The 13644-nt window shown below is 58.2% G+C and overlaps 1 protein-coding gene across 5 annotated transcripts in view; it reads right to left on the reverse strand.

The window, feature by feature from the left end:
• Nucleotides 1-1116: 1116 nt before the first annotated feature.
• The window catches only part of PALD1 (phosphatase domain containing paladin 1), a 92664-nt gene continuing 80136 nt past the window's right edge, over nucleotides 1117-13644 (reverse strand). For all 5 annotated transcript variants that reach the window (XM_058543263.1, XM_058543262.1, XM_058543261.1 and 2 more), the window contains 2 exons: nucleotides 4880-5035; nucleotides 1117-2932 (listed from right to left, as the gene is read on the reverse strand). In XM_058543263.1, coding sequence (XP_058399246.1) covers nucleotides 2780-2932; nucleotides 4880-5035 — 309 coding nt within the window. In that variant the 3' untranslated portion in view covers nucleotides 1117-2779. The remainder of the gene's footprint in view (nucleotides 2933-4879; nucleotides 5036-13644) is intronic.

A 13644-nucleotide genomic window follows, 5' to 3' on the forward strand; every position in this document is an offset into this window, starting at 1 on the left:
CTGAGGCGGGGGAGGGCATCGGCAATGCCTGACCTCCTAGAGCAGCCCGGATGCCCGCCTGACAGTGACCAGACATGTCGGTGAGTGGGGGACTACGCCTGAGCACCCCAAAGGGCTTGGAGAGAGCTCTGCAAAGTTGGTTAAAACTGACCGCAGGCTTACTCCGTGTTGGGCACTGGTCTAAAGTCAGACACATACTCACTTGTTTAACCAAAGGCTTCAGACCATGTTGACCAGTGGAGGTACTGAAATGTGAGCCTGTCCCATCTGTGTCACTACTGGATGTCCTCCCACAGGCTGCCGCAGGCCTGCAGAACTCGGGGACACACGTGAACACACCCACCCACTCCTGTGTGTCCCCACCCAGACCCCCTCGTCCCAGGCAGAGAACTGCAGAAATGCACGCACGCACACACACACACACACACATATCCTGGAGCACACACCTCTACACTCAGAAGCCACACGGAGCATCCTTGACTCTGTTGTACTACTAGGAAATGACCCCGGGAGGCCTTCCCTCCCAGGATGGGGAGATCACCAACCCTAGCGCAGTGCGGGCTCTGGGTTCCATACTGACCACCCCAGCTGACCTCGGAACTACAACCCAGAAGGCCTTCTTCCCTTAATCCTGGAAGAGCTTGGGGAGAATTCTGGGGTCAGTGCTCTCTGCCTCACTTTCCCCATGGCCTCTTTACACACCAGTCTCTCAATGCAAGTGTGTTCCAGCATCCTGAAGGGGGGGGGTGAGAGGAGGAAGTGGAGGCTGAGGTCCACCCTCCTTCATAGCCCCTGAAATTCCACTTTGTTCCATTTCCCTGGATACAGCAGCCCTTCACACTTTAGTAGGAATTAGTCTGTTATGTTGCTTTCCTCAAGGAGGAGCTCAGCATGACAGCCCTGGGCATCCATAGCGACATGCTTATGGAGTTTGGAGATATGAAATAGAGGGACATCTGTAAAAACCTACCTTCTTTGAGAATCAGAAGCACTAAGGGCAGGTGCTCTCAACTCACCCTGCCCACCCACCATTACTCTGAAAGAGCAGGGACCCCAGCTTGCATCAGTACCATAACATCTGCCCCACACTGAAGACATCAGCAGGCAGGCACACTTCACATTTAGCCATTTTTAATGCTCAAAAGCTCTGTACAAAAAAAAAAAAAAAATCACGAATGAATCCTCACAACACCCCGGTGAGGTAGGTAAGCAAGTATTATTCTCCCATTTTACAGATGGGGAAACTGAGGCAGAGAGGTGAAGTGACCGGCCAGTGGTTGCAGCACAGCTGAAAGTCAGGGCCAACCGTAAGAACACGAAGGAGCCCTCCCAGTTCAGCCCTGATCTCTGATCCCTCATCTAGACCTTGTCTGCAAAGAAATTAAAACTTTTTAATACATGCAAAAATAAAAACAAAAACAACAAATCTGAGAAGGTAGTGAACAGATATACAGTAGTTTTGCAAAAGAATTCATCCAAGATGGTCAAATATTTTCCAATACTAGGTAGATGTGAACAACTTCGGCCTCTCCTCCCCTTTTCCAATATCACGCCCGGAGACACGCCAGCCCATTTCTCTGTAGAAGTGCGCGCGCCCATCCAGAAAGGCCTCCCTGGCCCTGACAAGCCAGGCCAGGTGGACACCTCTGCATTGCTCAGCCCCCAGTTCCAGCAGACACCAGTCCCCAGAGGCAGAGCTGCAAGACTGAATCCACACCGCCTGCCTCTCTGAGCAGCCTTCCCGCTGTCTGGACGGAGCTGATCCCGGCCGCTAACGCAGAGCACTTGTTCCCTTCAGCTCCCACTGGAAGGCAGCTCAACGGTGCTCCTCGAGGATGGCCTGGGATCCACGTGACGCCTTGCGCCATCCTTAGCCCACTGTCACACACTCCCTGATTCACTCGGGGTGCCCACAGTCCTGGGGGCTCCTGCTGCAGCAGGTAGGGGTCTGGGGCCATCCTCCGCTGGTGGGGCAGGGAGCATGAGCAGAGGGACCTGCAGCAGGGGGCTCTGGCCTCCTCAGAACTTCCTGCCCAAGCTCCGGGGAAAGGGAGCAGGCCTGTTCCACAGGGCTGCATCCATCTTCTGGAAGCTCTCTCCTCCCCTGAGAGAGACTCGCTGATGTTTCCAGTCCTGGAAACCTGCAGTCCTGCCAGCCCCAGGGGAGGGGAAGCAGAGAGAGGCAGAGGCCTCGGCGGACCCACCGCACCACGTGGCTGTCCTTCCTGAAGTCTCCAGGTTGGAGATGGGGTACCAGAGGCAAGAAAACTGGGTAAAGCTGCCTTTAAAGTAACAAATCCACCCGGAGCGCCATCCACTCCCCAGAGAGCGAGGGGCCCAGCCCTGGAGCGCTCAGACAGCAAAAGGGGAGACGCCAAGCAGGACAGCTGTAGCCAGGGAAAGAAAGAGAAGGAAACCAGCACTGGCCGGCCCGCTGGGCGCCAGGGACTGTCAGAGCTGCTCTGTACGGAAGTGGCCAGTAGCTTGGTTTCGCACCTTGGGGAGTGAGCTCCTTAGAGGACTGACACCGCCCATCTGCAAGGCGCACAGTGGGCCTCGCTGGAGGGCTGTCCACACGCCTGCCGTTACAAGGTATAACTGTGTGCTAATTGTCCTATAAAAAACTCTTTCAAAACGGGTCCCAACCCCACCCCAGTCTCTCTGGGAAGCTGGGGAATCACGGCCTCAGGGCCACTCCCAGTGAAGAGCACCTCTCACGCTTCCAGCCTGCGTGGGGCCCTGCGGGAGGGGGCAGGCGCAGGGGCCGGGGGAGCACGTCCTACAGGAAGTCCCCAGCAGCGGAGGGCTCGGGGCTGTGGCCCTGCTCCTGCCACCGCCAGCGCAGCCTCGAGAAGGGCTGGTCCTCCACGCTCTCGAGCTCTGGGAAGCCCAGCTGGTTGAGGATCTCGTAGACTCCGGCCCTGGATGCCACCTGGGAGGAAAACAGATGGGGGCAGCGTTCCAGTGAGAAAGGGTGTCATTCGGGTCAGCCTGCCCCCTTTGCCATGCCGTCCGCCCCTCATGGGCTCCAAAGCACACAGGAGAGTCTGGGCCTCCCGCCAGCTCAGTGCCCTGACCGAGTGTACATTTTGACTTCTGTTAATGGCTCTGAGCTTCAGTCTCCTTATGACAGGGTAACAGTCTCTACCTCCCAGGACCGTCGTGGAGGCTACAGAAGCACAGAAAGCACTCAGCAGACAGCAAGTGGAGAGCAGCGGCGGCGGCTGAGCACGCCCTGTGCCCATGCAGCCTCGACGCTCCACAGGGACTCCCAGGAGCACAGGGCATTACAGCTGGGGCCCGCAGGGAGGGCTGGGGAGGGTAGTGTGGATGCAGGAGCCAACAAGAGCCCTTGGCTGGGAGTTCCGGCTGGACCCCGGGCAGGCCCACATAGGCCTCAGCCGCGGCCCCTACTTCCCCACAACCCTGTCACCCAGGCCCTGGCCCAGACTCGAGCCACCCATCAACCAGCCCCCTTCTCTCCCCACCATCCTGGGGGTTGGGGAGGATGCAGGCTCCACTCAGAACAAAGGACCCTGGGCAACCCTCACCCCCACCCTCCATTCATCCCAGGAGAGAGGGGCTGAGGGCCCCTGAGGCTGGAGCCCACACTCCTGCCTGGAGGCAAGCGTCTCCCCAGCCCCTGGCTCTCTGTTTCCAGTCTCCAAGCAGAAGCCGAGCAGAAGCGTCCTAGGTCCCCCACCACCTCCATCCCACCCAGGGGCTCAAAGAGGAAGCTGAGCCCAGGCCTGCTTCAGAGGGGGCCCTGCCGTGGCCTTGGTGTGACTCACCCCCCATCGGGTCTCCTGACTCCCACTCATGAGCCTGAGGACCACCCTCAAGGCTCATCTTCACCACAACTGCCCAGTAGCACCATTCTGGCCCCCGAGCACTGCAGTGGCCTCCCTGCCTCCATCCCCTTACAGCTCTGAACCCATCTCACACCTGCCTAAGCCCCCATACCCTTCCTAGACCCCCTCTGGCTGGGGTCACCGGCCTCCCGCCCACCTGCGCCATGGCAGCTAATGCCAGCCTTGAGTCCAGATTAGAGCCGCCAGGGCTGGGCTGGTGAGGTCAGCAGGGGCAGCTTCCTGGCAGAGGGTAATTACAGGCCGCTTTGCTGGGGAGGGAAGGAGGCCTCTCTCCTGGCCTAGAGGTGCCGAGGTGGCAGCTCTGCCTCTGAAACCAGCCGAGCTGGAGAAGAGCCGAGCGGCCAAGCAGAGAAGGACGGCGGAGGTGGAATGTGAGGGCAGGGTTTTAGGCCAGACATGGTGGACTTGGAACCAACCAACTGGCTCTAACGCTGACCATGAAGAAGGTACTTAACCTCTCTGTGCTCAGTCTCCTCCTCTGTAGAATGGGGGAGTAACAGCATCCATTTAAGGTGGACCGGCCCAGCACAGGGTCTGGCAGACAGCACTGTGTGTATCTCCTGGAGGCCCCACCACAACCTTCTGAGGCAGTGGGGACAGTGTCAACATTATGTCCATTTTAATGTTGAGGGCGGCAGGTTAGAGGGGTTAACTAACTTCTCCTAGGTCACAGCTGGGAGGTGGCAGAGGCTGGGCCACCATGCCATCTTGCCCCTCGCAGAGCAGGTAAGGGGTGAACACAAACTGGGCAGGAAGTAGGACACTGCCCTGTTCTGTTCCCCACACGCCTTGTCTCCTCCTTCCTCCTCATTCATTCACTCATTTATTCACTCATCAAACTTTTACTCACTGCCTGCCAAGAGCAGACGCCTTGCTGGGGACCCAAGGCCGAACAAGACAAAATCTCAGCCAAATGCAAGAGTGAGAGATGAGAACGCTTCCCACTCAACAGGCCTGTCACCGGGTCCCTGCAGGCGATGCTCAGGGCAGCCTCAGCCCGCTCTCACCTCCCGCATCCAGGCGCTGAAGGGCCGCTGCCAGGAACCGGCCTTCTCCAGGTGGAGGTAAGCGTTGAAGAGCACCAGGTAGACGTAGCGCTCCAGGTACTGCAGGCTCCGCAGCTGCAGCCTCCGGGCCTCCTGCTCCGACTTGGCTGCCTTAGCCTGGAGGACGGCGCGGGGCGGCAGTCAGTGTGCAGGTCCGTCCCCACCCAGCACACATGGACACACCACACACACTCACACCACACACTCACGTACTTCCACATACACCCCCACACTCACCCTACACCCACCCCACACATATACACACCCACCCCCACATACACCACACCCACACACACATACACACCACACACATACGTACACCCCACACACACTCACCCCACACCCCCACCCCACACATACACACCACACCAAACACACCTACACCACACCCATACACACATACCCACACACACACACCACTCACACACACATACACACTCACAGCACCAGGGTGGGGACAGGAGGAAGGGATTCACACGGCAAGGCCAAGGGCGTCCACTTCCTACCCGGGAGGTGTGGACAGGTCACCCGGCCTCCCTGAACCCCCATTTCCTCACTGTGAAATTATAACCACCATCCTGTTCAAGGGCGACCAGACAAGGACCGGCTGCCACAGGAAAGCTCCATGCAGGCCTCCTCCATCACGCCTGAGGTGTAGAGAGGCCTTCCCGGGTGGTAGACCCCACAGACCCCGAGACTGATGCCCAGCTCTAACCACTGGGAGGACCCTTATCGCCAGCTCCTGGCAGCGGCTCCTCCTCCAGCCCCCAACCCTCAGGACTAGAGGAAAGACTCTCGGCTCCTCTCTCTCCCAACCCCTCAGGCCTCCCTCAGGGAAGGGTGGCTATAAGGGCTCTGATCAGTGACCCGGGAGGGGGCCGGGGCAGCGGTCAGCAAGGTTAAGGTCTCGGCGCTCTGACTGTGGATGCAGCATGGACCCTCTCCCCTGCCCCGGCCTGGGCTCTGAGGCCCCCAGCTGCTCACAGCGGGGAGTACGGGGAGAAACCCCAGCTTGCCCTCTGATCCCGAGTGGTCCCTAACTGACTTCTTGCCTATTTCTCAAATGGTTCGGGATCAGAGGTAGACGGCATGCCTATGGCCCTCAGACCCCAGCCCTCACCCTCCCAAAGGCTGGGGACAGATTGCAGAGAGGCCACCAGGGGTAAGATCAGCCAGAGATGCAGCAGCTCAGGGAGGGGAGAGCACTCAGGTGTGTGCGTTGGGGGAGTATGTCGTGGGGGCAGTGATGTTTTTAACAAGCAATCTTGAGCACCTTCTAGGAGGATGATACCAGGCCAGCACTGGGGAGAGCAGGGACAGCCAGGCAATTAACGAGGGGTTTCCCAGAGAGCATGTGATTCAGCTGGGCCAGGAGGGCCTGGCTGGATTTGGATGGAGAGAGCAAGCACCAAGTGGGGGCGGCATGGAGGTGAGGATTGGGCCCAGCAGGTGGGGAGTGGAAAGGGGCTGGCCTGGCTGGAACGAAGATATGAAGCGACAAGAAGGGGAAGTAGGCTGGCACCAATTATGGAAGCTGTCCCCATGCCTGGGAAGTCTATCCTGGAGGCCAGCTTCCCAATTCTGATATGCAGACGCCTGGGCCCCACCCCAGACCAATCAAATGAGAATCTGCAAGGGGCAGGCCTGGGAAGCAGGAATTCGAAAGTTCCCGGTGACTGTAGCCAGGGTTGAGCACCGGGCCTTTAGGGCTGGGAGCCACTGAAGGCTTGGGGGTAGGAGTGACCTGCTAGCAGAAGACTCATGGGAGACCAATGCTTGGGAGGAAGGGGACTCAAGGGGTCCTCTTGAGGTTCTTCTCTGTGTAGGGGTCAGGGCAGGCAGGGGACAAGGCCCAGGACACACAGAGCCAGCTCTCCCCCCGCAGAGTGTCTCTGCCAGCATGACGGACTGAGCTCCTCTCACCACCACAGATGGGCCGCCTGCCGGGAGAGTCAACACCAGGCCTCACCTGGCACCCCCCCCCCATGCCCAGGCCCCCCCGCCAGAGCAGCTCTCTCTGCTCCTCTGCTCCGGGAAGAGGATGTGGCACAGGGGCCACCCCTCAAGCATCTGGAACATCCGCAGGAGGGCACAGCCAGCCCCAGGCCCCTGGACACCAGGATGGGCAGTCTCCCAACAGCTGGGCCACAGCTGGAAGCCTTCGTGCACAGGCAGAGTCAGCCTACGTGTGTCTCCTCCAGGCTATCGCAGGAAGGCTTCCAGGTGGGACCCTCTTGACATGACATGACACACAGCCCCAAGAACCACGAGCTAGAGTGGGCCTGCCTGCCAGGCCTGTGGTCCCTCACATCCCACTTCTGCTCGGGTGACTCAGCCTCTGATGCCTCTGCTGTCTTTGCTCCTGGGGTCACGTGAGTGGACAGTAACTTGCACAGCCAGCCCACCCACACCATCCAGAGGAGCTCTGGGGCCTTGGGGGTGGGGGCGAGGGTGCAAGGCGGACAGAGGACGGGGCCCAGGAGGGCCGAGGGGCCCCAGCCAGTGCTCTGACTCCCTGGGAGACACGACTGAGTTCTGGTCCTGGTTTTGCCGTCAAAACTCTCAGCCACCGCGTTTCTGGAGGCAGGACTACTCAGTAAAGTAAGCTATGAGGAAGCACCTGAAACCACGGAGAGCCACGTGGTCCAATCACTCATGGAATGGGAGGGAGGGCTACACCTCGAGAGCGAAGCCCGCACAGGCCCCGCCCGCAGAGACGCCGCGGTCTGGCGTCTGGGGAGGCAGAAGACAATGCATAGCACCCAGAACAACCGGATCATGGGGTCCAGGCAGGGCGGTAGCTGGACCAGGGAGGCCATCAAAGAGGAGGAGGCATCTGAGGGGGACTAGGAGGAAGAGGGCAGAAAGATGCCCTGAGAGGAGGAGGCAAGGAGTCAGAGTGAGGCTTATGGCAGCAGGGGAGGGGCGATGGCCGGAAGTGGGGCCCAGAGCAGGTGTGGAAGCCAAACCACGTCCTGACCCTACAGACAAAGCAGCCAGCGAAGGCTGCTGGTGACTGGAGGCTGGGAATGGCCTCAGAGCTGCTGCAGCAAGACGGCAGGGGCGGGGTGGGGGCAGGACGCCTGTTGTTGTAAGGACCAACCAACCAAGTGCTCAAAGGAATGCAATTTTGTTTAGAAATTAGGTAGTGGACCAAAAAGAAGATTTTACCTAAATACAAATTGTGGCCGACGTCCCACCAGGCAAGAGCCATTTTAAACTGAAATTTCAACTAAAGAGCTCAGAAGAAACATCCTGTGGGCAAGAAAAGCCCCAGCTCCGGGCTTGGCCCGTGGACAGGGCCACACCAGCCCTATCCTCTCCGTCCCCCACTCCCGTGGGGACAGAGGCCTGCTGCCCTGGGAGACACCACCGAGGACTGAGTCTGAGGACTACTGGGAACACAGAGGTTGAATGATTCCTTCTGAGCACTCCTGGCAAGGCAGGGTAGAATTATCTCTAAATTCAGACCACTGGGTAAAGGTGATGCCTGACACCCCCAGAAGGTTCCGTGGACATATCCTGCCTGATCGCAGTCTGTGATTTGAGACAATGACCCATCTTCCCATCAAGGCCCTGGTTTCCTTAAAGTCACCCCATGTTGGCACCGTCTGGGAAGGACAGGCCAGGCGCCTCCTGTCGATAAACACAGTGGAGCTGTTTTTAAATGGCCCGGCAGGCCAGGCTGTCATTAGCTGCGGGAGAGCCAGACAAGGCTTCCTCGTCCATCGGGACTGAGCCCTAAAATAGAAGAGCCCAGGAAATTTGGCCAGGCCTCTCGAACCTGCAGTCTGCCAGGCATCAACGCAGGCCCAGCAGTGACTCTCTTGAAGCTCTGCTTTTGCTGGGCCATCTGGGAGAGGCCCACTGCAGCAGGGCTGGCGAGCCTCCCCAGGTGTGTTCAGGGCCTATGGCATGCCACGTGCCAGGCTGAGCAAGTCATATCCAGATCTGATTCTTAGATTCTAATGCGCTCTCCCAGCCACCCCATGAAGGAACAGGGACACCCCGTTTTGCAGCTGAGGCTCTGCAAGGTTAAGTAACCGCCCAAGGTCACAGCCTTCCAAGCTGGGACACGAACTCCAAAATCCCAGCTCTCCTACCACCGTAGCCCCTTCACCAGCCCAGGCCTCACTCCTGCCTCTGTGCTGGTACCCCCTCCTCCTCCTGCCTGGAATGCTCTCCCCTCCGCCCGGCCTGGCCCTGTTCAGCTTGTCCCTCCAGGCCTAGGACAGCCTCCACTCTCCCAAAGCGGGCTCTGCGCGCTCCGCCCCACAGCCCCAGCCTCCCGGCCTCTCGCTCTCAGTCTGAACCATTTCATTAAATATGGCATCACATTCCGTCTTGAGGGTTTCTAATTGCTTCGCCAAGGCGCGATCAGGTCCTGACAGTGATAAGCCCTGGGGCAGGCACCAGATTATAACCAGGTTTGTATCTCCCCCTCCTCACGGCTGGAGGGTCTGACCAGGACTTGGTGTGCAGCTGGTGCCCAGTGGGGTCAATGGGTACTCACCGCCCAGGTCATCTCATCCCATCTTAGGGCAACTCCATCATTCCTGCTGCTCAGCCCACACCCAACATTCCTCCTTGACTTTCCCCTTCTCAACCGCACATCCAACCCATCAGGGAATCTCGTCGATTCTACTTCAAACGCTCCCAGAAGCTGCCCACCTCTCCGCACCCTGGTCCAGGCCACTTCACCTGAGTGACAGCCCCTGACTAGCCTCCCTGCCACCACCATCACCCCCACCCCTGCTGTCTATTCTCAACACAGCACCAGAGTGACTCTACCAGAGCATTAAGTCAGCTCCTCTGCCCAGCACCCTGCGCTGGCCCCCGGCACTCAGAGTGGAAGCCAAAGTCCCTGTAATGCGTCTGTGTGATCCCAGACAAGGCCCCATCCAATCTGCCTCAGCCCCCACAACCTCTGACCTCCTCTCCTGCCCCTCCCCGTTCCCTCCCTCTGCTCCTCAAACACACCAAGCAGCTCCAACCTCAGGGCCTCTGCACTTGCTGTATCCTTTGCCTGGATGTTGTTTGCATGGCTCCCTCCCTCACCCCCTTCAGGTCTGTGTTCAAATGCCACCTTCTCATGAGTCCCTTCCTGACCCAGACCCTACGTAAAACTGCAAACCCCTCCCCAACAGACATATCACCACCCGACCCACCACGACCTTCTCTTGTGGATTGTTCACTGTGTGTCTCCCTCACTGGAGTGCAGGCTCCCCGAGGGCAGGGTCTCCCGTGCTCTGTTCATGAGGCACCCCCAGACCCAGCACCGCGCCTGCACTCAGGAGGCGCACAGCAAATGTTGGCAGAACCAGTGAATGACTAGCACTCGCATCCTGCATTGTCATTAAGCCCTGCATCACAGACTGCTTGGGGTTACCTAAATCAATCTGTGCTTTCCAGAAAGGAAGAGTGAGGTCAAAGAGGTGAACTCACCTGCCAGGGTCACTGGGAGGGCTGGACACAGCACAGGCTCCAGGAGAACAGAGCCCGAGGGGGGACACAAGAGGAGCAAAGCCAGGCTCAGAGCCTGTGTCAATGCAAGCCAGACAACACCCCCCTCCTGGAGCCTCCTGCGGCCCTCTCCACCCACTCAACAGGAACAAGCCGTCTGGTGACCTCTGCCCTCCAGCCGAGGTGGGGTCTAGGCTGGGCAGGCAGCTGACAGCCTTCAAAGATGGTCAGTCTCTAAGAGGCGGGGTCTCAGAGCTCAGAGCTCCCCCTTCTTCTCAAAGTTCAACACCACCCCTCACCTTGGCAGCCACTGGCCCCCAAGCAACCAGCGCCAGCTGCTTCCGGGGGTTTCCCTGAGTCCCCGTAAACTCCACCCTCAGGATGTAGCAGTGGGGCCTGGAGCACAAGGAAGCTTTTGTACCTAATTCCCGGAAGGGAGAACATGGCCTTGGGCCCATCCGCAGGTAACTGGTTTTCCAAAGATGTGTCATATTTTGTGCAGCGCTTTCAAAGAATGAAGGGGCTAGACCTGGCGCCATGGGCTTCTCGGCGTGCCATTCGTTCAACAAACGTTATTCACCCCTGGGCCAGGCTCTGGGATTCAGCACCACAGGCATGGCCCGCCCTCAGGAGCCCCTTGTCCCTGCACACAAGCCAATGGGTCAGCCCAGTGTCCCAGCCCCCTGGCCACCACACCCCACACACCCACTCCCACCTCATACCCTCCCCAGGCTGGTCCTCACCACCACCCTTCAAGGCAGGTGGAGCAGCGGTCGTGGCCCCAGGTGACAGACAGAAAAGCAGAGGCCCACGCAGGTCAAAGGGATCTGCCCAAGTCTGTGCAGAGTTACCAGCAGAACCAGGGCTGGAACCCAGGGTTTCCAACCACCGCCCCAGGCTCTTCAGGCTGCTGCAGAAGAGCGCCCTCTCCTGGAAGACCAACAATGTGGACGAGAACCAAACAGTATCACGACGGTAAGAGTCAGGTTTCTATTTAATCATACCATGATTTATCAACCTTCACCCGTCCAGCCACTCACCAGACAGACATTTGTGGAGCCCTTATTTGTGCCAGGCAGCATCTGAGAGCCATGGTTTCAGAGATGAGCCTCGCACAGCAGAACAGAGATGAGCAGCAGGAAGAGGCACCTCTGGTGACAACCACAACCCAGATAATGAGAGCAGTAAGCAGAGGCAGGGTCTCCGTAGATGGGGAGTGTGCTGGGGGGCGTGCTGGAGTTGAGATTGTAACCCCTCCCAAACCACTGAACATTCCCAGCCTGACAGTGCCCACTGAGAAACCAAGCCAGGCACACTGCAGGTGCAGTGGATGGATGGTGTTGAATGAACCAGGAAAGTCCCCCGGGAGGGCGGACATGGCTCCAGCTCAGCCATACAATGGGCAGGAAGGGAAAGCAGGAGAGGTCTCAGCTACTGAGAACACGTGCCCTGCACACACACACACAGACCCACACATGCGCATGCACACGCACTTTTCGTGCATCCGCTCACTGACCACTGGCTCTATTTTGGGCTGGGTGTGAAAAAGCCTTGGAAAGCAACCCTTCCCTTCCGTCATATGTTATGTGACAGCTCACAGCATTCCAGGGCTGCTCTAATCGGACAGCCCGGGCCCTGGAGGCACATCACCTACTGCAATAAGGTCTCCAGGGAACGACGTGGGCCAAGCCAGAGTCTGGGCCAAGCCAGAGTCTGGGAGACACTGAGAGAGACCCCGTCTGGGGCTCAGAGCCAGAGCTATGTCACTTGATATTTTTCTTAAGAAATAACCTCAGTCCTCGGGGTGCTGAGTGGATCTCTTTGACCTCTCGGCAGCTCTGCACCCACTCAGGGCAGTGCAGGCAGTAGGGGCTGGCGGCTTCCTTGCCAACCCTTCCTTTTTCTGCCACAACAAAATTGCCCTCTTGGTCGTGGCTGCCACAGTGGAGGGAAAGGAACGCAGGTCGAGGAGCTGAGAGACAGGTTCTGGCCCTGCCTCTGGCTGGTCACAAAACTTCACTAGGCCTCAGTGTCTTCCTCAGTAAAATGGTTCTAATAAAACCTGCCCTCGTCTCCTCACCAGATGCTCCAAGGACTAGAGGAGACGAAAGGTAAGTTCTTAGAAAACGCCAAAAGCACTGCTCAAAGTTAAAGCACTATCGTCTTTAAAAAATAAATCTCAATTTGAGAACAAAGGACATTTTCTCTCTATGTGGCTACCTTCACTTCAGCTTTTCTTCAGACTCTTTCTGAGGGGCAGCCGGGAGACGCATTAGACTGTTTTAAACACAGAACACTGAGAAGGAACGCCACCAGCCAAGGCTAAGGAAAAGGGCCCCTGGCATTAATGATTCTAGCAGGGTTTCCTCCAGGGCTCCAGGAGCCCTGACTTTGGTTTCTTTCACAAACATTCTCCCTTTCAAGGCCCAGCAGGAAACAACTAGTTCACCAGATGGTGTCACCATTGTGGGCTGGTGGCCATCGCGGATTCTCCTCAGCCTGAGGCCCAGCCTTCTCACCTCCACTCCGACCCCACAGAGTGGCTTAGTTCAAAGGGTTTCTCTTTCTTTTTTCCTTCTTAGGTGGTTTTTAAAATGTCCTGAGTATTCTGGCACCCTCACACGCATGGGGTGACCAGGCCCTGACCCAATGTCACCAACACTCTAGAGAATGGAGGCGCATCACCGGGCGGCGGCCCCCAGACGCTGGGCAGTCTGAGACAGGCCTGGGCAGAGAGAGGAGCCGAGACTGCTACACCAGGGAAGGTCTGCCTCCGTGGAAAATGTGTGTGCAGGTTTGGTCCCGGCCCGCTCTGTACCATGACCCATTTGGGGTGTGTCTGTATTCTCTGGCTTTCTCCCCCCCTACTCAGGCTGGGAATACAGGGGCAAGGATCACGGCTTCTAGTTCTTATTTATCCCCCCAGTAGGGCTTGACGTGGGCAGGGGAGGGGAAACTGAGCCTCCTTCTCCTTGGAGGCAGTGTGGCTTGGTGGAGAGGGCCTCATCTGGAAGTCGCTCTCCTCCTGCCATCCAACGGCTGTGTGTTCCTGGGCAAGCCCAGTGCCTCCCTTCCTCAAATGCAGAAGTGAGGGTAACATCATAGCCTGCCCTTCGCCAGGCACAGACACATAGTGAGGACTGAGCGGGACTGTGGATGTGAAAACGTCCAGTCAGCCTGGTGTGGGCACCTCGCGGGCTGGTTCTGAGGGAGCCGAGATGTCAGGACACGTTGGGGATGGGGCGCCTGGCCTCCAGCACCGG

Source organism: Diceros bicornis, chromosome 6 (assembly GCF_020826845.1).
Source record: "Diceros bicornis minor isolate mBicDic1 chromosome 6, mDicBic1.mat.cur, whole genome shotgun sequence".
NCBI classification, from domain to species: Eukaryota; Metazoa; Chordata; class Mammalia; order Perissodactyla; family Rhinocerotidae; genus Diceros; species Diceros bicornis.